This window comes from Hemibagrus wyckioides, linkage group LG09, assembly GCF_019097595.1.
Source record: "Hemibagrus wyckioides isolate EC202008001 linkage group LG09, SWU_Hwy_1.0, whole genome shotgun sequence".
Taxonomy (NCBI): Eukaryota; Metazoa; Chordata; class Actinopteri; order Siluriformes; family Bagridae; genus Hemibagrus; species Hemibagrus wyckioides.
The window spans coordinates 5618347-5645823 of NC_080718.1; the positions used below are offsets into that span (position 1 = coordinate 5618347).

At 42.3% G+C, this 27477-nt stretch overlaps 3 protein-coding genes across 11 annotated transcripts in view; 2 read left to right on the plus strand and 1 right to left on the minus strand.

The window, feature by feature from the left end:
* Window positions 1-4936: 4936 nt before the first annotated feature.
* kcnk13a (potassium channel, subfamily K, member 13a) lies at window positions 4937-10254 on the plus strand. 2 transcript variants are annotated; one of them, XM_058398239.1, is made up of 3 exons: window positions 4937-5973; window positions 6155-6622; window positions 7827-10254. In XM_058398239.1, the coding sequence occupies exons 2-3, from the start codon at window positions 6280-6282 to the stop codon at window positions 8726-8728; spliced, it is 1245 nt and encodes a 414-aa protein (XP_058254222.1). In that variant the 5' UTR covers window positions 4937-5973; window positions 6155-6279; the 3' UTR covers window positions 8729-10254. The 2 variants fall into 2 exon arrangements, with proteins under 2 accessions (XP_058254222.1, XP_058254221.1); XM_058398238.1 differs by having other exon boundaries at window positions 4937-6622.
* Window positions 10255-12952: 2698 nt separating this feature from the next.
* On the plus strand, window positions 12953-21877 carry hmbox1a (homeobox containing 1a). 6 transcript variants are annotated; one of them, XM_058398235.1, is made up of 9 exons: window positions 12953-13201; window positions 15973-16497; window positions 16603-16688; window positions 16821-16931; window positions 17235-17391; window positions 17581-17663; window positions 17744-17839; window positions 18206-18324; window positions 18831-19098. In XM_058398235.1, exons 2-9 carry the CDS (start codon window positions 15974-15976, stop codon window positions 18912-18914), a joined length of 1260 nt encoding a protein of 419 aa, XP_058254218.1. In that variant the 5' UTR covers window positions 12953-13201; window position 15973; the 3' UTR covers window positions 18915-19098. The 6 variants fall into 6 exon arrangements, with proteins under 6 accessions (XP_058254218.1, XP_058254219.1, XP_058254215.1 ...); XM_058398236.1 differs by having other exon boundaries at window positions 18209-18324; XM_058398232.1 differs by having other exon boundaries at window positions 12954-13201; window positions 18967-21877.
* Window positions 21878-24279: 2402 nt separating this feature from the next.
* Window positions 24280-27477, minus strand: part of kif13ba (kinesin family member 13Ba) — a 33070-nt gene continuing 29872 nt past the window's right edge. For all 3 annotated transcript variants that reach the window (XM_058398171.1, XM_058398172.1, XM_058398170.1), the window contains exon 40: window positions 24280-27077. In XM_058398171.1, coding sequence (XP_058254154.1) covers window positions 26872-27077 — 206 coding nt within the window. In that variant the 3' untranslated portion in view covers window positions 24280-26871. The remainder of the gene's footprint in view (window positions 27078-27477) is intronic.

The following is a 27477-nucleotide window of genomic DNA, read 5'->3' on the forward strand; positions in this document are numbered from 1 at the left end:
TAAGGAAAATCCAACACAGAATTCAGGTGCGATTCTGAGTCTCACTTTATGCTTGTCATATGCTTTCTTATATTCCTTGCATTAACGTGGATTCTTATACGTGTATAAGCCCTATATATTTAAAACTTTTTCATTTAGGGAACTGATTAGTGTTTATTCATCGGCTTAATGCGGAAATTAATATGTTGCCTAGCAACAGTGTCGTAAATTTCCATCACGGCTTGATCTCTCACAGCTTTTTTTTCCTTTTGTTTGACACAAGTACATCTCAGATCTGCATACATTACCAGAAAAAAAGGAGTAGAGTACACAGCACTTGAGAAAGCAGAATGAATTATGGATGTCGCTCAGAGCCTACACGGACATTTGTGACATTTACTGATACCGTTTTAGGATTTGACGGAATTCTGTCTTTCATCCTAAAAAGGTCATTCCGTATTGATCTCTGACTATTTCGGTTATTTCTAAACATTGTCAGCGGAGGACGACCGAATGGCCGGGACCTATCGTGTTTCCCAGTCGGTCTGACCTTAGAAAAGGTTGCCAACTTTTAGACTGTTTATTTCATACGCCAACAGTTATTTTTTGCTGTGATTCTGTCATGTCATACGAGCCATTTAGCATGTCACGTCTCCGTTCTGTTTAAATTAAACACCAAATGATGTCTAGGTCAGAAAATGGCCGAGAACAGACCGAACAGTGACTGTGTAGTTCAAGTTTGTTCTTATTTTATAAATGTATTGTTTTAATAGTCGGCTGATTGATCAAACCGTTTGCATCCAGGGACACATTTAACTACCACACCAATCAACGCTCCCATAATGTCTCAGTATACTCATTTATTCATTTTATGAACATAATCTAAACATTAGGCTGGTGTACAAGACAGTGGTGAGACCGGCCATGCTGTATGGTTTAGAGACTGAGGAAGAGACAGGAGTCAGAGCTGGAGGGTAGCAGAGCTGAAGATGTTGAGGTTCTCTTTGGGAGGGACACGGTTGGACAGGATTAGGAACGAGTACATCAGAGGGACAGCTCATGTTGGACGTTTGGGGGACAAAGTTAGGGAGGACAGATTAAGATGGTTTGGACATGTCCAGAGGAGGGAGAGTGAGTATATCAGTAGGAGAATGTTGGACATGGAGCTGCCAGGCAGGAGGCAAAGAGGAAGGCCAAAGAGGAGGTATATGGATGTAATAAATGAGGATATGAAGCTAGTGGGTGAAAGTGTTGAGGATGCAGACGATAGGGATAGGTGGAGAGAGATGATTCACTGTTAGTTCCCACTGCAGCAGAAATATTCCTGTAGAGAATTTAAACTGATTACATTCAATTCCAATGATTCGATTTGAAATGAGATTGGAGAGTTAGTTAAATTAGTGAAATTAGTTCGGAGAGTAAAATCTATCACACTGGCAACATTGTACCTGCTGGATTACATGACCTGTGCCATGTCCACTATGGCAACCAAAAGAATTTGTATTGTAATGCATTTGTATTAATGCCAAGAAGTAGGTCTAAGTGAAATGAGAAATGTTTATTTGAATAAAAACGTCAGACACTTGCAGAAACTCACATCCTAATGGCAACTGCTTCACCACACAAGAGCACTCATCTTTAATAAAACACTCGTTTGGGGACTGGATGATGATCCTTAACTACAAAGATTTGATGGAACACTTGATTACCCATTTTTTCCTAATTTCCTTGACAGCAAAAGAAAACTGTAATAAAGAATTAAAAAAAAACCTCTGACTGTGTTTAGTTCACTGTTTCTGGAGTGCATAAATAATCCATCCATCCATTTTCTATACCCACTTTATTCCTAATTAGGGTCACGGGCTGCAGCACACATTGGGCAAAAGGCAGGGGCTCACTCCTATGGGCAATTTAGAATTACCAATCAACCTAATGGACATGTTTTTTGGACTGTGGGAGGAAACCAGAGTATCCAGAGTAAACCCACGCAGACACGGGGAGAATGTGCAAACTCCACACAGAAAGGCCCCCGCCGGACCTTCTTGCTGCGAGGCAACAGTGATAACCACTAAGCCACCATGCTGCCCCTGCATAAATAATAATGCTAATAATTTCAGAAAAGCAAGTCATAACCTGTGTTTTGTCGTTTTCTACAAACATCATATCCTCTCTTTCCTAACTAGGAACAGGAAGTACCTTCCATTTCACTTTTAACCAAATGTACCAAGCTGTTGGTGCAAATAACTGCAGATGTGATGGTAAAACACGCATATTGTTGAAATACACAACTGATTAAACTGCTGTTAATCAGAGAAAACCCTGAAGTGTGCACTACGTTTTGGTGTGATTACAGGAACAGGACTCAACATGAAACACAAGTCCACTCTTAAAGAATAAATCAAGTGGACAAAAATTGTTTAGACACGAAAACATGTCAGAATATGGCAGACTGTTTTATTTTTATTTTTCTGTACTTCTCTCCACATCAAGCTCCCGATGACACACACAGTGAATGTCTCAGGCTGTGATTCGGGGTATAAACTGTTCAGATTTAGTGGTTTGGATTTCGTACTCCAGCTGATTGGATCTACCAACCTAGCATCATGGAAAATGCTTATCTAAACCAGACGACATCTGTCAAGCCAAACAGCCAAACCCTGCACATATCAGCACAAACAGACAAACCCCACCCCATTTACAGCCCATTTACATAGACCCCATTATCCCTATAAACCCAAACCCCACCCCTGTCCACCAAACTCTGCCCTTCTTTCAAACAATTCTGCCAAAACCCCACCCAGGGGCTGGGGAAAATCTTATAACACACAATAATTCTGTGCATTTATGGATGTTTTTTGTGCACTAAATGTTGTGCACTAAACAACCATGAAAGGCACTTTTTTTCCTTTTCAGCTTTTATGTGGAAGTGACATTGAACAGCACTGTCAGAAATGGGAACAAGAAAAACTTTAAATAAATAGAAGAATTAAATAATAGATTCTTTTCAGCGTCTTGTCAGGTAAGCTGTGTAGAGTTTGGCTCTGTGCGATGTTCCTCCATGTTTGTTTTGCTTAGTAGATGATAGCTCTGGCTTTACTGCTGCCTAAAAGTTGTGTTTTTTATAGTGATGATGTAGAGGATAAAGGAAAATATCCATCATCAGATATTTTTTTATCGACCTCCAATATGTATCACCATATCTCACAGCCATACCCTATCTTCCTGTCAACACAATCAGCAACAACACTGCTCTGTTGTTTATTATTACCCTGACTATCATCTGACAAGGACCATACAATCATCTACATGACTCCTTAGTGCAGCACCGTATCATCAATTAACTCACAAAAGGGCTAATGAAAGGTCCATGGTCGTATCTCTGTCTTCTTTACATCCGGAGTCTGTTTTTATCTCTCACAAGGATCGAAAAAAGCATCAACTCCACTAAAGGAGATCATTATGAGGGCTGGAATAGCAAACTAAATCGACTGACCATTAGATGTGTCAAAATCAACTGTTCAGTGCTTTCTTAAGAAAGAAAAAGGACACCGAGGAGCAGAAACACACTGCGGGAGTGTCACCACAAGGATGGTCAACAATATGAAGAGGTACAATGAACAAAGGCTGCAGCAAACAGGAAGTAATCCACGACTGGGCCTGACCTGTACAGACGTACTGAAAATGCTAAATGTCACATTGTGCTATAGCTTTATTTACAGATTATTGTAGTTAAGTAAGTCTATGAATTATTCCTATCTTACATCCAGCATCCATTCCCAGACGCTTGACATTTTTGAGATAATACAGCGGACATCAGGGGTCACTCTGAGGCTGAGAAATGCTCTTATGTAAACAATACAATGGAACATTGAAAACATAATTACATTCAGTAGAAAACTTCACTGACTCTTTGTGCGGGCACTAGACTGTATTCAGAACAACATGTCTGTCCGAGTTAGAGTGTCAGAGAGAGAGAGAGAGAGAGAGGGAGAGAGAGAGAGAGAGAGAGAGAGAGAGAGAGAGAGAATTTTCATCTTGGACAATTTATTTACAAAATAGCTAGAGTGAGGACTAACACGTGGCTAACACGTTCTATTGAGACCCGTGAAATGACAGGTCAAACTGCTGCTCCTGCTGCCCCACAGGGCAGTGTAACACACTAGCTGGAAAGCGCTATCTACCCTCTTCCACATACATGAGATCACAGGCTAGTGAAATAATTGGCTAGTGTCACTGTGAAAACTTTTATATATATATATATATATATATATATATATATATATATATATATATATATATTATTTTAGTTCATTATGAAGCCAGCTTCACTCACATTTTTCCCTCAGATCTGATGCACTTTGTTGTCTGCTGTCAGCAGGCTAACGCTAGCTATCAAGCTAAAGTATAGTTTTAATTTAAAAGGCTATTGGAAATTGATAAGAATTCCAAATAGTTATACCCAAATATCATTTTCTGAGATTCAACTCATTTATAAATGACAGTAAAATGTGCTCAGAAACCGATTTATTTTTTTACCTCAGACTATTTTTCCCCGTCACGTGCAGTGGAAACTTCCAGAAAACTTACCTTGATGTACAGTAGCGTCGTGCCTGTTCCCTTTCAGGTCCGCATCCCAGGTCATTAAGCAACACATTTTCCAAACACCATCTTTTTGAGAAATGTACTTTAAAACTGGACAATTAACCCAAATTAGTCAAATTAGCGGGGAGTAAATCCCAAGCGGTCAGAGTTTTGAATTGTTTTACGCGCCGCCGCTCGCGCAGTAATTGACGTTGTTCTGGAAAGCGGATCATTCCATTTGCGATGCTCCGTGGGGGGGGGGGGGGTCGCGGGGACTTTCGGTCACTATGCCTTACGCAATGCTCTTACATCACTGAGAGCGAAATCTAGATGACAAACAGTCTGGAGCTGAAACACAACTGATTCAGCATATCACTTTGTGTTATTATTATTTAATATTACTGTGTCCAAATATTTTTGATCAACAAAGTTTCAGGGTTATTAAGAAAGATCCCGCCTCCAGCATTATCATCATCATCATCTCGCTCTCTCTCTCTCTCTCTCTCTCGCGGGTGCGGTGCCATCATAAAAACTTGTGCGCACCAACATCAGTAACGCTTTAAAATCCTGAAGCTCCGTGGAGATTTGCTGCCATTACATGGAAGAAACACACCGTCTTCACGTCTGCAGTGCGTTTGTTTCTTCTTCTTCTTCTTCTTCTTCTTCTTCTTGTTTTTTGTGAAATGGGTTTGTCTTTATTGCTCATATAAAATCATCATCAAAGTCTCATTACAGAGATCATTCCAGTCTTTTGCGCGCGAATCCCGTGACTCTGGCGCGTTTCCTTTGTAAATTTACGCGGTGCGTCCTTAATATCAGTATGACACTTCTGTGGCTCTGAGAAATGTTTTTGGTTTTTTACCTTTTGCACTTAAATGCATTTGATCGCAAATACAGACTGTGTCTAAGGAGGACACGACTGGATTACATGTCTCTAAAAATGAATTTTCTCGGAGTGAGGAAGACGCGCGTGGACAGGCGATGATAAAGGCGTGATGAGTTTCATTCTGTGGCATATATTTTATGTAGTTTTAAACACGTCCCTGGATATGTAAAAATTTTCTTCTTTTTCTTCTTTTTCTCCTTTTCTTCTATTTCGTTGTGATTGAAACCTGAGAAGAAACTCTGCAGACTTTAACGCGTGATCGGACTGCGTTTTCTTGCACAGACTGAGCCGCGTGTGGTGATGAACGCACAGCCTTCATCCTGATCTAATGAGAAAGCTCTGCGTGAAGATCCTGCGAAGACAATTTGATGTGCTTCGAAACACATTTTTGTTTGAAGATACACACCAACCTTGATGTCAGGAGGATGCATTCGGATAGTAGACACCACCTGTGACACTTTTATTCAGTGAAATGCATTTGTTATTGCAAAAGAAAACCAGAAGCGATGTGATTGTGGGCATGAGAGGTATCAGGAAGCTTTTTTTTATAGTGTTTATTTTATAGAAATACATTTTACTGTGAGTGTGATTTGTTTAGGAGGATTTTTGTTGTATGGAAGATGTTCAGAGAGCGCATTATGACTGAAGAGGATGTGGAACTTTCCGGTGCGTATCTGAATGGGAACTCTGGCGCTTTCTCTTTCATAGGTTAATAAAACACTTTTGTTTGGCAAAAGTCGGACGGCGATGTGTGAGCAGGAGGTTTGGGGTGTTTGCGCACGGACTCGGGGACAGTTTAAGATGCGGTGCATTGTTCTGTTCTCTGTGGGAACATGATGGCATGTCGAGGCTCGTGCTGCTGTTTGGGTCTGGGCTCTGCAAGCGAGGACACGGCGCGCTTCGCCATGCTGGCGCTCCTCATCCTGTTTTACCTGGTGTGCGGCGCCGCCGTGTTCTCCGCGCTCGAGCGGCCGGAGGAGGAGCAGGCCAAGGGCCGCTGGGCGCGCAGCTTCGACCTCTTCAGCCGCAAGCACAACGTCAGCCGCAAGGAGCTCGAGGGGTTCCTCAGAGCCTACGAAGAGGCCACCGGGGCTGGCATCCGTGTGGACCGACCCAGGGCTCGCTGGGATTTCCAAGGAGCTTTCTACTTTGTGGGTACTGTTGTGTCCACTATCGGTAAGTCTAAGGCATCAGAATTGAGTTTATCTTTATTGTGGGGGATAATCCGGAGTTGATGTTTATGATGGTCCATCTGCACAAAAAGGTACTGCACCATTCCCTTGTCGCTGGAGTGGTTCCATCAAGTATGCACACTTTGTACATGTACTTTTTACCTAGAAAGCATCATGTAGTGTACCGTTGGGCCTATATCTTTACTCGAAACGGTAATAATGTAATAACTGTGCATGAAGATATATCAACATTACCAGGTCAAAAATTATTATACATCAATGTGACAAGCAGAAGCTACAGCTACAGAAATAGCGTGGGAGTTAAATGGTCTCTGGATATTTTGCTCACTTCTCAGTTCACTTCATTATTTAGCCTGTAATTATTGAAAATAATGCACATGGTAGAACACAGGGCACTTCAGTCCTGTTTAATCCGGACTCTTGAGGCTTTTCTCTGCTATAATATGAGTGATTATACTGCATGTGTATACACTTTATTAAACGTATAAGTCTAAATGCTCTTGAGAGTATTATGGCAAATTATATTGAAAAGCAGTTTGAAGGCTTCATATACACACTGTGTGAGCGAGACGTGGTTATAAGCAGTTCACAGAGATTAGAATGAATCATTACAACATTGAATTAGCCGTTAGTGTGCATGATAATGTCTCATAGGGTTTCGCTGTTTGTGTATTAATGTCTTAATTTCCCTAACTTATGATCATATTAGTTACAGTGACTTTGATCTGGTGTGTATTTACATTCCATCATATGTTATTACTAATATATTGTATATTAACATACAGAGTGTAAAGGATTATGAACACTGATTGCATTTCTGTAATTTTCATAGATTTTTAAAACTCTTAAACAGTGTCAAAATGTTGTGTGATGCCTCTGACGGAAACCTTTATGTATGGTTCTTCCATCATAAATCTTGCTTTGTAGGGTGTAAATATTCAGTTTAACCAAAATTAAATGCCTAAAGAGCCCAAATACTGAACAGTTCTTCTATAGCATTGCTCTATAGACTGCTTTGGTATATTTATCTATTTTAAAATTGTAAAAAACTGATCATTTTACTGTCCAAAGGAGTAGAATAATGATTAGTGCTGAAACTGAATCAAATGTTCCTCATGGCAATAAAGAGTCTTATCGCTAAAGAGACATCTATGAACTAAGTCTTCTTCTTCCTCTGTTGTACGCAGGGTTTGGGATGACCACGCCGGCCACGGTGGGTGGAAAAATCTTCCTGATTTTTTACGGACTGATCGGCTGTGCTGCCACCATCCTGTTTTTCAACCTGTTTTTGGAGAGAATTATAACCGTGCTTGCATTTGTGCTGAAGTCATGCCACGAAGCCCAACATCGGAGGAAAGGCGTACTGCCTCACGACAGCAGGCATGAGGCGGGCCACGCGAGGCAGCACGGCGAGGACAGTCTGGCAGGATGGAAGCCGTCTGTGTACTGCGTGATGCTCATTCTCTGCGTGGCAGCCGTCATTATATCGTGCTGCGCCTCTGCAATGTATTCCTCGATGGAGGGCTGGGGTTATCTGGACTCTCTGTACTTCTGCTTCGTAGCGTTCAGCACTATAGGATTCGGGGACATGGTGAGCGGCCAGCGCGCTGCCTACGACAACCAGACTCTCTACAGCCTGGGCAACTTTATCTTCATCCTCATGGGGGCTTGTTGCATCTACTCACTCTTCAATGTCATATCCATCGTCATCAAGCAGGTTCTCAACTGGCTTCTGAAGAAGCTCGAGATACCATGCCGCCACTGCCCGGGAAGGAACCTGCGTCCGGGAAGGAACGCTATAATGCCCGGCCACTTCCGTACCAGAGTCCGGAACATCTCCATAGACACGGACGCCGTTAATGAGAGCGAAACGGACGGCCGCAGGATGTCTGGGGAGATGATCTCCATGAGAGACTTTCTGGCTGCTAATAAGGTCAACTTGGCCATCATGCAGAAACAGCTGTCCGAGACGGCCAACGGATACCCTCGACCGCCCGGCTCCGTCAACCGGCACGATGAATTCTCTGGAGGAGTCGGAGCTCTGGGAATCATGAACAACAGACTAGCTGAGACAAGTGTAGACAGATAAATCTCCACAAAACAACCCAAAGAAGTCTAAGGCCATCCATCCTGTACCCATTTGCTCAGCTCTGTATCTACAAGTATACTGCTGCTTCTATCTTGCTCTCTATGTCTCCTAAAGTGGTACATAAGCTCAGGAGTGCTTTAGAAGATATCTCTAAACTTGATGAACTCTTTGCTGAATCAGAAAGTTGTTTAGATATAAAAATCGCGTCTTCTCTGTAAAGTAGGCTACATGATATTTTTGGAGTCTAGTTCAGCTAATTTATCCAGATGAAGCTATTTTAATATCAGAGTGCATGCTTTGCTGAAACTTGGATCTCAAATGGTGTACTCTGCATACTTAAGGTTAGATTAGTGTGCTTGCCGTCAGATGTGGAAGTACCTGAAAATCAAGTGTACAATGTTTTTGCGCTTGGTAAGCAAGACCAAGAAGGGGAGTAGACAGAGAACACTAATATCAATAAAGTTTGTATGCAATTCAGGAGCAAAATTCAAACCATATAAATTCAGAAAGAGTTCTAGAAACATTATTGTAGTTAATAGCACAGGTAAGCCAGGTCAGAACCAGAAAGTCCAAAAACTCAGAAAACAAGTGTTCTCGGTGGCAATTCATTAACTGACCATTTTTGGAGAGAATAAAGAAGAATTTTTAGGGATATGTTAACTCTTTTTTTTGTTCTTGTGTATTGGAATGCCATTAAAAGATGACGTCTGGCAAAAACACCGTGACCTAACACACACACACACATGATTTCAAGATAAAGCTTTGTAATGAAATGAAACATGGACAATGTAATCATGAACTAACAAAAAACAGGTGGACATAATCAGGTAACAAGCCAGTGACAGGACAGGAGCAGAGAAAGGACTAGAGCGGAAACAAAAACCCAGTGCATGTCGCAGTGGGAATCTGGGTATGTTGGAGTATAAATCTGTGGCAGTTTTCTGTGTAGAACAGTTTTCAGTATATCTACACAAATCAGTACCACGTCCTCAGCACTTCAGTGTACGGAGAACGGTACACCATTTGAGACACAGCTCTTTACAGCTGATTTATTTGAAATCAATAATCTGCAATTATTCCTCCTGCCTCCAGTACAGCTGCTGCGGTTACAGACAAGTTCTCATCGATTTCTCACAGAGTTCATCTACATACACACGTTAAAAATTAAATGATAACACAGTTAGAAAAGGTGATCTTAGGAAATCATGCTGTTTACTTTTTCCATTAAAATATTCTGCAATTAATATATAAACATCTAATAAAATATAAGAAACTTTACAGGAAAATGTGCCACATAGTTGATACTGAAGCAACTGCTAGCTAGACTCTTCCTCGCTGCTCATGTGGAACTCTTGTTTTATTTTCATGCTTTAAAATGATTTTAGGTTTTTTAAAGGTACATTTTGTAGCTGAAACACACGCATACGGACGCTACACTCTCAGACATAAAGGACCAAACAGTATTTTACTCTTTTAGCTTAATCATGGATGGATGGGTGGATAGATGGATCACATGGACGGATGGATGGATGGATGGATGGATGGATGGATGGATGGATGGATGGATCACATGGATGTATGGAGGGATGGATGGATGGATGGATCCATTTGATGGATTGATCAAATGGATGGATGGATGGATGGATGGATTGATCACATGGATGGATGGATCACATGGATGGATGGATGGATGGATGGATGGATCACATAGATGGATGGATGGATCACATGGATGGATGGATAGATGGATGGATCACATGGATGGATGGATGGATTGATCACATAGATGGATGGATGGATCACATGGATGGATGGATGGATGAATCACATGAATGGATGGATGGATTAATGGATCACATGGATAGATGGATGGATCACATGGATGGATGGATGGATGGATGGATGGATTACATAGATGGATGGATGGATCACATGTATGGATCACATGGATGGATTAATGGATCACATGGATGGATGATGGATGGATGGATGGATGAAATCACATGGATGGATGGATGGATGAATGGATCACATAAATGGATGGATGGATGGATTGCATGGATGGATGAATGGAAGGAAAGAAAGAAAGAAAGAAAGAAAGAAAGAAAGAAAGAAAGAAAGAAAGAAAGAAAGAAAGAAAAAGAAAGTTAATATATATAACAGGTTACAGAGCATCACCCTGACCCTCTGGGAAGGAAAAGAAATGAAATGTAGAATCTCATCCCACTGAGACGTCTGAAACCGTGTGTGTGTGTGTGTGTGTGTGTGTGTGTAGACAGGTTTTATTTAAATAGCAATCATATGTGTGTTATTATACTGCATTAGAGCTTTTAGCTGTAATTAATCATCATCTGCACAAACTGCATTCATTGTCCAGCTGCTTGTCATGATGAAAAAATCTGCTGACTTCCAATCCAAAGCTGACCAGACGAGCGAGCGTGTGCTTTTAATACTCAAAAAGAGATTAAACTTTCATTTTATTTTATTTTAATTCATGTATTTATTTCTTTAGTCCATAAAAGCTGTACAAAGGGAAAAAGGAGATAAAAAAAGTATAGTTCACCTCATCTGTAATGGACTGGTGTCTCGTCCAGTGTGTGGAATTGCCAGTGTGTATTCCCATCTCACACACAGCATTCCAGACAGATTCCTCGGATCCACCGGGACCCTGACCAGAATAAAGTGTTTACTGAAAGGGAGTGAGTGTTTTCTGAGTGGAAATGTTGGCCACATGGTCAAAACTGTCAAAGAACACACACACTAGTAAACAATACATTTTATTCAGTTATTCTATTAATGCCTATTTATTTATAATAGAACAAATAACTATTTGTCAAAAAATAATAATTTAAATCTAGAATTTAGATACTCATACTCCCACTGTGTATGTCATATTTACATTTCCAGCATGTGACAGACCTTATCCAGAGCAACCTAAAATTTATCGCATTTTATCTGGTACCAAGATGTTAGCAGCAGATCCTAAATCCTCTAAAACCCTAAAACCCTAAAACCCAAAAACCCAAGTCCTCTAAATTGTGAGGTAGGGCCTCCATGGATCAGACGTGTTTGTCCAGCACGTCCCACAGATGCTGGATTGGATTGGAATTTGGAGGCTGGGTCAACACCTCAAACTGGTTGTTGGGTTCAAACCATTCCTGAACCATTTCTGCTTTGTGGCACGGTGCATTATCCTGCTGAAAGAGGCCACAGCCATCAGGGAATACCGTTTCCATGAAAGGTCTGCAGCAATGCTTAGGTAGGTGGTACATGTAAAAGTAACATTCACATGGATGGCAGGACCCAAGGTTTCCCAGCAGAACATTGACCAAAGCAGGACACTGCCTCCACCGGCTTCGCCTTCTTCCCATAGTGCATCCTGGTGCCATGTGTTCCCCAGGTAAGAGACGCACACACACCCAGCCATCCACATGGATGCAAAAGAAAACGTGATTCATCAGACCAGGCCACCGTCTTTCATTGCTCCGTGGTCCAGTTCTGATGCTCACGTGCCTATTGTTGCCGCTCTGATCCAGTGGTCTAGCTTTTTCTACTCCATTTTTCCTGCTTCTAAACATCAACTTTGAGGACAAAATGTTGACTTGCTGCCTAATATATCCCACCCACTAACAGGTACCATGATGAGGAGATCATCAGTCTTATTCACTCCACCGGTCACTGCTCACAATGTTATACCTGATTGGTGTGTGTGTGTGTGTGTGTGCTATCAGTGATGTAATAGTTACTGAGATTTGTTCTGTATACTTAATTTTTATTAATTACCTACTCATAATTAATTACTTAGTAAGAAATAACAAATTATGCAGGACAGGAGTGATAATAACACGAGAAGACACTAGAGGGCGCCAGTGTGTCCGTTTACACCCACACAACTACACTACTCTACACTACATTATACTTAACTCAAAAATCCCAGTCTTGTTAGTGAATAGATTCAGAGAGTAAGAAACAGGAAAAACATCTCTTTCAGAGTTATATCACAAAACACTACTAAATATTTATTGTATAATAATAATAATAATAATAATAATAATAATAATAATACATTTTTAAATACAAATAAATAAATGTGTCGCAATTTTAGGAAACACACACACAAAAGAGCATGCAAAGATGCTCATCTATCTGTCTGTCTGCCCATGCATGCGTCTGCTTGTAGTCCAGGATTTCCGGGCGGAACTACATCTCCCATGATACCCCGCGCGCAGCTCTACTGTTCATATCAATATGGCTTCTGTCAGTCACACAAAGGCAAATGATATTTTGCTGTGAGCTGCGGGTTTGATGATTGAAGAGGAGGGTAGAGAGAGGGAGAGAGAGACTCGGAGGGAGGCTGACGGACATGTCGCGCTGTGTTTGGTGACACAGGGACTTTAACGACGCGTTTTGTTCCGGGACCAAAATTACTGCTAAATAAATTAAATGTTATGGTGGACGGAGGCCCAGCTGAAGGTAAGAGCAGATCCTCTGTGCGATCCTGGAGCTGCAGGAACAACACTGCATGCACCCGTGATTTCCTCTTTCTCTTCTTCTTCTGGTGTGATCTGAAAACCACCAACCCACCAGGGTGCAGAGAAACGGGACATAAACACTGCGTGCATGCGTGCGCGAGGAGCTGTGATTATTATTATTATTATTATTATTATTATTATTATTATTGCATGGACACATTACAGATCTGTCTAACCCCGCCGCTAAACTCGGCAGATATCAGGATTAGTTGATCCTGATCAGTCCACCATGCGGGAGGTGCTTTCACCAGGTTTTAACTCTGAGGTCCATGATCAGGTCCGAGTGCGGTTCTGCGTCCTGTGCTGAATCCTAAATAAACCCTGGATTCCCGAGCCCACTGGACGTGGAGTGCACTTGAAGGGTGCAGTGTGGTGTTTGGGACGCAGCCTGGGTGTGTGAATGTGTGCGTTTGAGGAGGAATTGTTGATTGCATCTGAGTCGTACAAGATGCTGATCTTCAATCAGGGATGCGTTAAGACTGATTCTGGAATCGAGCATGGATCAAATACCTGATATTGATACCAATATATCGGTGACGGGGATCAGTCAGACGCTGCTCATGTGATGATTTATGCATGTACTCATAAAAAGTCATTTCTCAGATGCCACCGTCTGATCCGAGGTAGCATCAGATACTAAACTGGACGTATTTCAGGATTAATGAGAGAACTGCAAAATATCAACAGGAGATACCAAGTACAGCACCTAGACACCAAGAATCATAAACACTACCTTTAACAGAGAGCACAGAGCCGTATCAGTGAGAACAGGCGATAAACACGAGCTCAAGGTGCTGGGATTTGGGACACGAGCCTGTGATGTGCGAGAGCAGTTCACTTCTGCGAGCACTGAGCACCACATGCTTCCTTTCGCAGAGTCTGCAGTTCACACTGTCTTTAAAAGCACACACACACTCACCTATTCCGCTTACTTCCTCCTCTATTAAACCAGTTGTATAAAGTTGGAGTCCATTACTAGCAGCATCCAGGTACAACCAACATAAGCAAAGCTGTAATAAAAATTCCTCTCTGATGGATTCATTTGCACCAAATATCTCTCGCTCAGAAAAATCATTCCTTCATTCAAAATCAGTGCTGCATTTTAATTAGAGTGGATTTGCATTGAAAATGAAATGCCCCTGAATACCATATAAGGAAGTAGACAAGAGTTAAGAGTTAAGGCTGACTTCCTGTTACTGATTTTCCGATAATGACACGTTCTTTTTTTGGTCATCAGGGTCAATTTTCTAACAGCATTTTGTTATTTATTAAAGAACAGCCATAGTTTTTATCTGTTTCTATTCACAAGGGTGAGATAAAGTGAGGCATAAATTAGAATTAAATTGAATTTTTTTCCCTGTAAGAATCCGGCCTCTGGTTAAAAGAAAGAAATGATTTATGTAGAAAAAGCGTCCACTTTTGTGACGCCTGCTTTAATAAACAGTGCAAAAGAAATGAAGGTTTTCATTTGGATGGCTCCCGTAATTAAATTTAACGCTACAGAACATCTGCAGAAGATCTGAGTTAATTCCTAAATCATGAGTTACAGAAAGACATAAGGACTTGGGGTGTGTGTGTGTTGTGAACGTAAAGCTCAGTGTCGCTGCTGCTCTTATTCTCCAGCGTGTGCAGTGAAATATGGAGGCTCTGTGAGGTGAAAGCAAGGATAATACATGCATTCCTGCAGGATTTTTAAATGGCCTTTACGCAGCGCAGAGGCCGAGCTGAAGCATGCGCCCGGGAGGGAGGAGATAAATTTAAGGAAAAACCACCAAGGGGGAAAGAATTCCGTCCAAGATAGCTGAGCTAGTTTTAACAAAAGAGCCTCAGAGCTGGAATTTTATCTGAGAATAATTCTCTCAATGCTGAGCTCAGCCTGCTACACACACACACACACACACACTTTTATATTCCACTGACGGTATAGGAATGTAGCTAAACCTTAAAGAACCTCCACAAAAAGTGCTTGGAGCTTTCCTTTTCTTTTTGTTTTTAAACAAAAGCCACACGTTCTCTTAATATGTACCAGAACAAAATAACTAATCTCAAAATCATCACACATTTCTATAATCATCTTGCCATCTGGTCCTCACAAATGACTAAATACAGGAACACACACACACACACACACACATTTGCACTAATGCCTTCGAGTGCCAATGCAATGTGTGTTCCATATGGAACAAAGTCATATAATATTCCATGAATTTCCAATCAGGAATTTGTTTTGCTAACGGATACCAGACGGAAAAGAATAATCCAGCCAGCGCAAACACTCGCACGGCTTTGTGCTTTTATTACCAGCCAACGTCCGCCAAAAGATCTTGGTGTTTATGAACAGACCGATTTATATCCTTTTAAACTGAATTCCTGACTTTCTTTTGGAACTGGACAAGAGGATTCCTGTTTTCTTTAAAGGTTTTTTTCCCCCAGATGAGCCCCATCACCTTGATTCACGTCTGAGTTCAGATCTGTAAAATACGTGAGTTCTGGCCAGCTGAATTGATAGCCTTGCTCATTTGCTCTCTTGATGCTCAGCGGCCGTATTTCCTGGTTGCTTAGCAACGGGCGTATGACGAGACTGCTCGGATGTGTCATTGTGTATGTTTTTAGCACATCAGGGATAGTAATTCATCGCCATGCTTCATTTCCATTGCTCTCTCTCTCTCTCTCTCTCTCTCTCTCTCTCTCTCTCTCCTTGTGTTCGGTCAGAATGTCACATTACACCGACGAGCCTCGCTTTACCATCGAGCAGATCGATTTGCTGCAGCGGCTGCGCGGGAGCGGCATGACCAAGCAGGAGATCCTGCACGCGCTGGACACGTTGGAACGTCTGGAGCGCGAGCATGTGCAGAAGTTTGGCCCGCGCCACTCCTACGCTGGAGGGACGAGAGGAGGAGGAGGAGGAGGTGTCAGCAGCCACGGTAGCTCCAGTTCCGCCGCTCAGTCCAGCACCGCTCCTACTTCGTCTTCATCCGCCTCTGTGGCCACTCAGACCGTGTTCCACGGCGGAACTCCGTCCCCATCTCCGACCAGCTATGACACCTCTCCACCCCCCACCATCACCGTGCCAATGGGCGTGGTGGCGCCGGCGGCTCAGAATGGCCGTGACGGCTTGGCGCCTGTCAGCAACGGGAAGCTTTCACCCAGTCAGTACGCAGTACCCGCTCGGGCCTTCGGCTTCGAGCCCGCTGAGGAGGAAGTGGACATCGATGACCGTGTGGAAGAGCTCATGAGGTCACTACCATCATTCAGTTCAGAATAAATTACATTACATTATTACTACTATTATTCCAGATTGCATTTTGGTCATCTACCTTTGACATCTTTCTCTGTTTTTAGAAAGGACAGTAATATAATCAAAGAGGAGATCAAAGCCTTCTTAGGGAGCCGGAGAATTTCACAAGCCGTTGTCGCTCAAGTCACAGGTTCACTCACCTCTCTGTGCCACTCCCTGCAACATTTATCAGTTAAAAAATGAGTTCCACATAGAGGCCAAGATATTGGTCAGAACGTCCACGCTTGATAAAATGGCGTCTGTGTTGTGTTGCGCTGTACAGGCATCAGTCAGAGTCGGATCTCCCACTGGCTCCTGCAGCAGGGTTCGGATCTGAGCGAGCAGAAGAAGAGAGCCTTCTACCGCTGGTACCAGTTGGAGAAAACCACGCCCGGTAATGCCAGACTCCACCCATACAGACCCCCAAAAGATATAAATTTAATGAAATAATTCCAACTTTGGTCAATTAGGGGCAGAGCCTAGAGAACCCCCAGCTACCCCCCACCCCCACCCCCACCCCAACAAAAACACATTTGCAAAACAAGTGTAAAAGTAGACGAATGTCCACAGTGTGAGGGTGGAGATGATTCCAGAGCAACCAGTATGTCCTATACACCTGTAGACCCTTAGAACCACACAAGCTCACCTGAGATCAGAGAGCTGTACAGCTGAAACACGGTCGCTTTTCCCGTCCCAGGGGCCACTCTGGCCATGAGACCCGCCCCCATGGCGCTGGAGGACATCGTAGAGTGGCACCAGAGCGCTCCGCCCATCAACTGCAGCCCTGGGAGCTTCCGTCTGCGCCGAGGCAGTCGCTTCACCTGGAGGAAAGAGTGTCTCGCTGTCATGGAGAGGTGAGAGTCAGAGAGTTTCTCTGCTGTAACACTCCTGATTGGACTAATTCAAAGCCTAATTAATTAGCTAACGACTCAAATCAGGTGTTTCACCTCAGGGAATGATGTCAAGTACTCACTGCACCTGTCATATTTTTTATAATGATGATTATTATTGTGATAATTATTATTATTATTCTGCTGCTTTAGTTACTTTAACGACAACCAGTATCCTGATGAGGCCAAGCGGGAGGAAATCGCCAACGCCTGTAATGCTGTGATACAAAAGCCAGGTGAGGCGACACCTATCAGTGTCTCTAAATGCGGACCAAAGCCGTTCGTTTCTGAACCTCTGCAATGTTTTCATGTTTAGGGAAGAAGCTCTCTGATCTAGAGCGGGTCACGTCTCTGAAAGTGTACAACTGGTTTGCGAACCGGCGAAAGGAGATAAAGAGACGAGCCAATATAGGTAACGTTGAAGCCCTGTGGGGGTTTACAGAAAATCTCTCAGCATAGAAACTTCTTTTAATGCAAATATTACTTCATTATTATTTAATTATTTTGAATTCCTTCTTTAATTGCTTGAAGGGGAGGATTCAGATTAGTAAATATATTATTTTTAAGATACCTAAGAAAAGTGGATTTGACTGGTGTTATTTATTTAATTTTAATAAGCCCTGCCTCCTTTTTTTACCTTAAAAGGCAATGCATTAGTTTATGTAGTAGGGAAAAGCTGGTCAGTGTTTTTGTTATTGATATAAAACGTGCACTTGGACGTCGTGCGAGTCCACTCTGACCTCTGATATGTTATGGCAAGCTGTGTTTTTTTTCGAAGAAGCAGCAATCCTGGAGACTCATGGGCTCGACGTGCAGAGTCCAGGCGGTCACTCCAACAGCGACGAGATCGACGGCAATGACTTTAACGAGCCGGGCGCTGAGCCAGGGTTAGGGACGGTAAGGATCCAACTTTTTCAGCCTCCACTGTCCAGCTGTCTTTAGATTTAACATCGACTTTAAAGGTCAAATTCTTGAATTGTTTTGTGATAAGAGAGCAGTGGCCAGAGGCTTTGGTTTTAGACTGGTTTGGTTTTTAGGCTTTACTGACACTACATTACTGCCATGTAGCTCTGGAGCTTTTAGAGCTTTCAAGGCCTCATGATGGATGAAGTGTGACTTTTTCCACTGCACATGGTACCAGAATCTTTGAAACCTCGGATTTTGAGCTCGGACAATAAAGGATTGGATAAAGCGACTAATCAGACAATTAAATCCAAGCTGTTAGCATGTCGGATTAAACAATGTCACAAAGAAGCTCTGCTCTGTGATTGACGTCCAGAATGACCAAGAACCCCTGTCCCTTTTCTAAAGTTCTGTTGGTTCCTGTTTGGGCCGCTTCCTGTCTTTAAAAGTGCAGTGGAAAAAGAAAAAAACGCCCTAAAAGGCCACTCTTGCATTTGTAGGTACCAACTTTGCTCTCTGGTTGGTTGGAGCATCCCATGGGGGCGGGGCTGGGCTCAAGCAGTGGGGGCGGGGCATCGAGCTGATTGGCTTCAGACTGACGGCTGTGTCCTGGTCTTGTCGCCCCTCCCCCACCAGGACGAGAGTACGGGAGCGAGCGAGCATCAGGACCCCATCAGCCTGGCGGTGGAGATGGCGGCGGTCAATCACTCCATCCTGGCGCTGTCGCAGCAGGGCAGGGGCGGCAACGACGTCAAGGCTGAGGTGCTCGATGACGACTGAGGACTCTTCCACAAACACACACACACACACACTCTCTCACACAACATCGCATTTACACACTGTATCTGCCAAAGGAGGAGACGGTGCTGGGGTGAGGAGGTGTCAAGCCACGTGACTTTAAAACTCGCTAGTTTTGCGACTCAGTGCAATTTTAAGCATATAGTCAAAACTGAATGTAATATTTATGGGAAAATTAAGCATATAATTAATCCTGTTAATACATATAAGCTGTGTAAACCTCCTTCCTGTGAAAGCTTCGTGGGAAACTGACACTCTTAAATGCATGATAGTCATGCTAGTTCAATTCCTCAGGCCTTTATAAACAAACAAAGCTGTCTATTTGGGAAAAGGTAAAAAGCCGAGTCGACTTTCCTTCTAAAGCGCTTTATTGTAATATTTAAAGAGGTTCTGTGAAGTAGAAATGCACTAATTGGTCGAAATGGGTTATTAAAATCACAAGTTAGTTACCGGTCAGCTCCTTCAACTGTTCGGTTTATTATTGTCAGCGCCCTCTGGTGGCTACAGATTGCATTACAGTTGCAGTGACGTATTTCTCATTTGCCCGGCACTGACTCCACCCCCTTTATCGAAACCTTTATTAGCCCCCTTTATTAGCCCCGCCTTTTCCCTAAAAGAATGTTGGAGGCGGGGCTAATTTTCAGGCCAGAAATATTTTAACACAAGCCTGAAAAGCAGAAGGAACCACATTCGATGATTTGCACCTTTTTATGCACCTTTTAAGGCTGAGTCACTCCCTCACATGGTTTACCTGCTCTTCTTCTCTCTCTCTCTCTCTTTCTCTCTCTTTCGCTCTCTCTCCCCGTCTCCTCCTCTGTAAGTAAAATACTGATGCTCATCACCTCCTGGCTGGATGTTGTGGCCTCTCGCCGTCCAGCTGCCTGTAAACTCGACTCTCCTCAATAGTCCTGAGATCACACGAGCCTTATCAATGATCATGTCTTCATCACCATCACCATCACTCGCCCAGGGTCTGCTACACGTCTTGAGGCTGCTTTAAAAGCAATCGGACAAATGCTGTTAATCGTACCATGTGTAACCTCATAGTATTCTGTATCAGGGTGCTGCACTGAACTCTGCAGAGTGTCGGGTTTAACTCTAGGCCCTGATTTACATAAAAGTGGGCGTGGTTTCAGAGGTACAAAACTACGCACATATATATATATATATATATATATATATATCCGTTCAACACTACAAACGATTGACGCAAATTAGACGTATATTCAGGTCACTATATACCTTTAATCCGTGTTCTCTACGAGTGGGAGGGGCTTACTGTCTCTCTCCTGTCAATCACGACGACACTAGGCAGTCCTGGGTGTCTGTATGTGGAAGGGAGAAGATAGAGTTTCCAGAAAGATGCATATATAAGATATAATTCTGCGAATGTAATACATGCTGTCCGGTTGTGTCCATTTAACACCCTGTTCATCTGCTTGTGGCTTTCAGGTTGAATAACTCACATTCTAGGTGCTAACCGAACAACACTTGCTATTCAATTCATTTTAAAGCCGCAACATGCTTTTATTATTTTTTTTTTTTTTATTTAAATACACACGCAAAGCTTTCAGTAAATCAGGGCCTGACTCTGTAGATTCATCGCTCAGCGCTTGGACCGGATGATGATCGCAGGAGAATGTTCAGTGTGTGTACAGAGAGTGTGGAAATAACAGTCCATTAGAACAATTTAACGTCGGTGTCTCCGTTTAGACGGATTGGAAAAGTTTTAGCCGGACATCAGGAACCGGAGTGGACTTAAGGAATGAAAAGACCATAAAGTGACGTTTTTGGCTGATCAAGGGATGGTGTGAACGTGTGAAGGGGCATCGTTCGGTTAAGCGTTTAAAACGAGACTGAATGAACTCGAATATTCCCAAAGTTGAAAGAAATTAACATTAAAAACGTGAATAAAATGTGAAAAGTTCAGCAGTTAGGGCTAAACGAGACATGCTGAGGTTTATTTGACAGAATCCTGGATTTCAGGAGATTATTTCGCTCCTGCTGTAAGTGTGTAGTGTTTTCTCATTGCCTGTGGAGTAAAAGAAAAGCTCCCTAAAGTTTTTAGACCCTCAATTCAAGTAGTTCATTTTAGAGTTCAAATCTGAAACGAGAAAACGGCATTTGACAATCTTTAATTTTCCCAGCGATCAGTGCTCAGTGTTCACTTTCCTTTGTGTGTGTGTGTGTGTCTGTGTCAGCTTCAGCTGATCTTTCGCTGCACTTAGTATTTATTTCATGACAAGCGCTGGTCAGCTGAAGTCTGACCCGGATCTGACCTCTGATAAGTTATCCCTTTATTCCTGATCAGTCAAAAAGGTCTAGTGGTTTTTGTGTTTAGTTCACACTCCACTCTTCCGTGATGTCCGGAGAGGAACCCAGACGGAACTGGAAACCCCAACCCAAATCCTGCGATCAGGGTGGACGAGCAGGCGTCCGTTTCTGTTCCACGGGAAATCAGGAGCTCGAGTGTCCCGTCGGTCTGTCCGTGTTTAATATGTGAATATATTAAAATATATATAAATCTATAAATATTATATGACGCAAATACTGTTGTATCAAACTGCAGATAGTTAAATCCTGTAACTCCTATTTCAGAATTTAGTGCCTTTTTTTGGACAGTAGACTGTTCAGTAATGAATATGTAGTATATATGTATGCTTTATGACTTTTTTAAGACCTTTTTTTTTAAACCTGTGTTTATTTTAGTACTGTATCTTCTAGAGAATAAAGTCTAAATCAATGACGAGCTCCGAAGTGCTGCGGTGTTTTCTTCTAATCAACAGCTCACTGAATGGGAGAGAGAGAGAACACAAGTGTGAGTGAGAGACAGACAAAGAGAGATAGAGAGACCAAGAGAGACAGACTGAGAGAAAGAAAGAGAGATGGGGGGGGCGAGAAACAGAGAGAGAGAGTCAGAGGTAAAGAGAAAAAGAAAGAGGGAGGGGAAAAAGACTGAGAGACAGATAGAGAGAAGGAAAAAGAAACAGACAGAGACAGTAAGAGAGAGACAGAGAGAGAGAGAGCTCCAGAACCTGAAATCTGGGACTTATGGGAACTAGCAAATGAGGCAGATGGAAGAAAAATGAAAGAAAGAAATGACAAATAAAAGGAGGAGTGAATTGAATGGGGGAAATGGAAACATGGAATAAAACATAATAAATAGTGTGAAAGGACAACATAGAAAAGACAGATCCAAAATAAAGACAGGAGGGAAAATGGAAGGAGAGAAGAAAGATAAGTGATGGAATGCGAGGAAGAGCGAAAGAGAAAACAAAAAAATAAAGGAAGGAGAGAAGACGAGAGACAACGATCATGTGAAAACGTTAGAGGTATAGAAATAGAAAAAGGAAGCAGGAGCTGAACGAAAGTGAAAAAAAAAAATTCTAAAATACAGAAGAACCACATTTCAGAGGAAAGAAAACAGAAAGAGGAGGAGGGAGAAAGGGACATACACTGTCCTCTCCTCTGGTCAGTGATCCTGAGGTCAGGTGTGAGGAAGAGGATGGAGAACGCTTACAGAGAGGAAGGAGGTCAGAAAGTGAAAGAAAAGAAAAAATACAGGAGGAAATAAAGTTTGGAGTAAACGAAGAGACAAAATAAAAGGGATTAAAATGTTAGAGGAAGAAAAAAGAAAATATTTAAAAAGAGAAATATCAGAGAAATAATACAGAGAAAGAATGGAAAAAGAAGGCAAGGGAAATAAAGAAAGAAGTGACAAAAGGTAAGAGAAGTAAATCATTTAAAAAGGTTAGAGAAGTTAGAGAAGAAGAAGGAGAGAGAGAGAGAGAGAGAGAGAGGGGAAGAAGTGATGAATAAAGACAGTTGTTTTGATAAATCAGTCGTTTTTATTTTTTCTTTCCACAGAGATTACTGTACAGTCGATATAAAAGAAATTATAAATGAATTATTGTACATGATTACTCTTTGGATATCAGCATCAAATTACAAATAATTAAATTAATCCCAAACTTGTGCACAGATTGGAGTCTCAGAAAGCACACACACGCACACACACACACACACACACACACACACACAGGAAGCAGTTGATGAGCGTGTGCCAGTGGAAGCGGCAGGTTGAAGCTCTGCAGAGAAGAAAGTGAGGCGAGAACAAACAAGAGAAACCATTTTCATCAGGCAGGGGGGCGGGGTTTAAACAGAGCCGTGTGGGAGTCACCGGAACGGTCCAGCTGGAACGGAGCTGAAAGGACACTTTGTGGTGGCTTGGATTTTGAATATTGCTGAGGATCAGAGTCAGGTTTGAGGAAGAAAAAAAAAAAGCTCCAGGTTATGAGACAATAAACAGGAAATTGACGATAATTGGTAAATTGCACTTCAGTGTTAAATCCTAAATTTAACTTTAGCGTTAAAATGATCCTCTAGCGATGGACTTGTGACAGGCAGAGTGATGGTCAGCTCAGACACAAACGCTCTGATGTGAGATTGATGGAAGGAGGAATATTTTTCTCTCCAGTTGATGAAGATGGCATGTGAGTTTGCCGTCATCCTGTAGGTGGGGTTTAGACGAGCGTCGTTAATGAGAATAATTTCTCACACTGATAAGACTTTGTTGCTGGCCGTGACACCGAATAAGCTGTGCAGCTTCGCTGGCAATGACTGACCATCATCATCACCACCACCACTCAACACCAGCCATGTTTACAACACTGGATATAAAAAGCGTCACTGAAATGATTAAGGATTTTAATCTGAGCTCTGTTAAATGTGTAATACTTATCAAGACAACCCCGGTGTTCAGAGAGGGAGAGACACACAGACAGACAGAGAGAGAGACATGTAGATCACACACAGCACAGAAACGATCTCGTCTACGTAATAAATCAATGAGATTGTAATTTTATCAAATGTTCAGCTTTCAGAATCACAAAATCACAACAGACTCAATGATCATGCTACTCGTGCAAAACACACAACTCATTAACATTGTGAGGGGCGGGGCCAAGCAGGTGGCTATTGATTTCCGGAGAGGGCGGGGCTTGGACAAAATGTTCTACGAGTTGAAACTTGTGTAATATGTGAAGGTGTGGGAAGGTATGGGAAGGTGTGGGAAGGTGTGGGAAGGTATGGGAAGGTGTGGGAAGGTGTGGGAAGGTATGGGAAGGTATGGGAAGGTGTGGGAAGGTATGGGAAGGTGTGGGAAGGTGTGGGAAGGTATGGGAAGGTGTGGGAAGGTGTGGGAAGGTATGGGAAGGTGTGGGAAGGTGTGGGAAGGTATGGGAAGGTATGGGAAGGTATGGGAAGGTGTGGGAAGGTATGGGAAGGTGTAAACACACGGTGACAAAGTAAATATGCAAGATTTTTTTCTGTATTTGAAATTCCTAAAATCAGGATTTATTTCCCCATCTTATAACCTCCGTACTCGTCTCTCTGACCGACATCTGTGCACATCTGCCGGTCAGATCAGAGCAGTGCTGTTCTGAGCTACTTGTGCGTAATTTTTCAAATATTTTGCTGCACAAGGCACACGGACACGATGCGACAGATACGTTTCAGTGATAATATTCCCCAAGACTTGTGCAATGACGAGATGAAGAAGCCATGTCTAATGAAGGCGCGCACACACACACACACACACACACGCGCACACACTAATTCCACCAAACAGTTCTATTAGTTAGACTCTGAAGTTATTGAAGAATAAAATCAGGAAAATAAATACTACTTGAAGGAAATCTTCCCTGCTTCCTGGGGACACTTGTGAGTTAAAAAGATGATGGCTTTTTATTTCAGCACCTCAGTTAGATTTGAACTCTCTAGAAAACAAGAAGAAGAAGAAGAAGAAGAAGAAGAAGACCCCCACTGGGTGGGCCCACATCTAAGCTAAATCAAATGTGCAATGTTTTAATTAAAAGGGATTCCTAAATTGAAAACTTTGATAGCAAAAAAATCCACAGCTATCTATGATCATTAAAATATACTTTAATAAAATCAATATTGCATTCGATTTCAGAAATCACATTAAGGACTTTAACCCTGCGTTCACACGAACGAGCGACAAAGCCAGATGTTCAGTTCAGTTTTACGCTAAAGCCGAGATTCCTCGGAGCGCCATGTGGTCCACTGTTCCTGTTTACTGCCTGCTGGTCAAGAAGGAGCGAAAAACTAAACCTTATCACACAATCTCTTTATAAATGCATATAGAGACGTTCTGAATGCTTGGAAGGAAATGACAGAGATCGTTGGATAAATTGCTAGTACAGCTAGTTAGACAGCCAAACTGCTGGCGCGAATGTAACGTAAAATCAAACACTGATTATTTTAATCTGTGTTTCTGTAGTTAACTTTAAAAGCTGTGTATATAGCTACTACTGCTTCTGGATGCTGGACCACACAGAGATCCACTTGTCGTGTGATGGTGTGAACGCAGGGTGAGGATTAAAATGCAATGGTATAACCCATCATTCTGGTCTGCTCCCATGTGCAAGAACTCATTCATGCTCCTTCATACTGAAGTATGTGCATCTCCGACTGCGTAATGATGCAAAACGTTTAATACTTTCTCTTGGAATGACTTTCGTTCCTCTTATTCGCTTTACGCAAATGAATATAGTGTAGCCTCAGGCACTGCCAGGAACCGGACCGTCCTCGTACCACCTTATGCGGCATCTTCACTAAATTCAAAGCCCCTCATGGAAGACTTAACTTTATAAATCACTGAAATGATCTCACTTTCATCCGACCGTCACGTGCCATTCCTATCTGGAGGTTTATCCTTGTGAATTCCAGTGCAACGTTAAAACCTCGTCTCCCAGTTAAACCGATCCATTCTCTTAAAATCGCTCGGATCAGAACGTGCTACATGCTCTGAGGTATGTAGTGGCCTTTCACCCCGTATGAGCTACAGAATTTTCTTCCTTCTTTTTCTTACTCTCCCACATGCAACTTCCTGTCTTTAGGCCTATTCATACTAAACACGATACAGCATGAAAGTGGAACACTCACCTGCTCCGTCACGGGGAGGTGAAGTTCTATCTAGCAGATCATTAGATGATCTAGTGAAGCAACACTTCACATGCTTTTCCCCACTGAAACATTTTATTTTTAAAATAAGGTTCATACAGCTCTAACACGAGCCTAAAATCATCCAAATCCCACAGAAATTAAGCTTTAAAAACTAGAATAGTTCAGAAAAATTATAAAGAGTTTGGTGTGAATAGGCCCTCAAATGAACAAACCTAACATTATATGTATATATATTTACATATAAATATATACACATATATATGCATAAACTACACTTTTGGCATCTTTTGATGCAGAACCTGCTTTCTCTTACATCAGACACGACCGCTATCTCTGACCAATCCCTGAGATCAGACCACGCCCTGACAGAAGGCTTTCTTGCTAGTGTTCGAGGAATAAGGGATGACTTTAAAAAAACAAAAAAAACTAAATCACAAAGGCACATTCGGGATTTTCAGCACAGATTATTGACTAAAGGGGAAGAATATTAATCATGCCTAATGACATAAAACACGAGTCTACAAAAGGACTCAGAGGATAAAAACCGTTTGACCCCAGAGAACTGGGTTTCTCGATATATATAGGAGTTTGGACTCGCACAGTTTATTCAGTGTTGAGATGCGACTCGTCACGTGAACAGGTGCGCTGGTGTAGAGGTGAGAACGAGGGAACTCTGTAGCTCCTCTGTGTAGAACCGAGCACCAGGGTTATAAGTGCAGGAATGCGAATTTGTCGTGGTACAGGAAGAAGCGGTGTTTAGTTACTCCAGGATTTGCGGTTTTCTGCTTTCTGATTAGTCAGGCCTGAACCTGCCTTCACCTGTAGGAACTCGCCGCTACGCCGGTTCTCCCCATACCGCTTGGACGTGTTGCGCCGACTCACCCGGTCCGGCCGCACAAGGACTCCGTAACCGGGGTTGCAGCGGAAATATTGACGGCCCTCTACGGAGCCATCGTTTTTACCTGGCAGGAGGAAAAGACATCAAAACAAAGTCATACAAGGTCTTCTATAAGAACCAGAGACATCAGGCTTTGACAAAATATACCACAACTATGAGGAGAAGTTTGACTTCAGATCAGTTAGCTAGCAGCATTCTTTTTTAGCACAAAGGCTCTGGGGCTAAACCTTTACAATGTTGAGAAAATAAATAATATATGGATTCTAAACATACATAATAAACTCTAATCATTATACATATTGTGTAACGTGGCCTTGAAGAATTGCGAGATGATATTTGTGCCATAATGGACCCACCTCTATTCAGAAAACAATCATCAAATGCTGATACTGTTGTGCGTTTTACAGATATCCAGTTAAACAGATCAGCTTATTAGTGTAATTAAATTCGACACCCTGCATGAC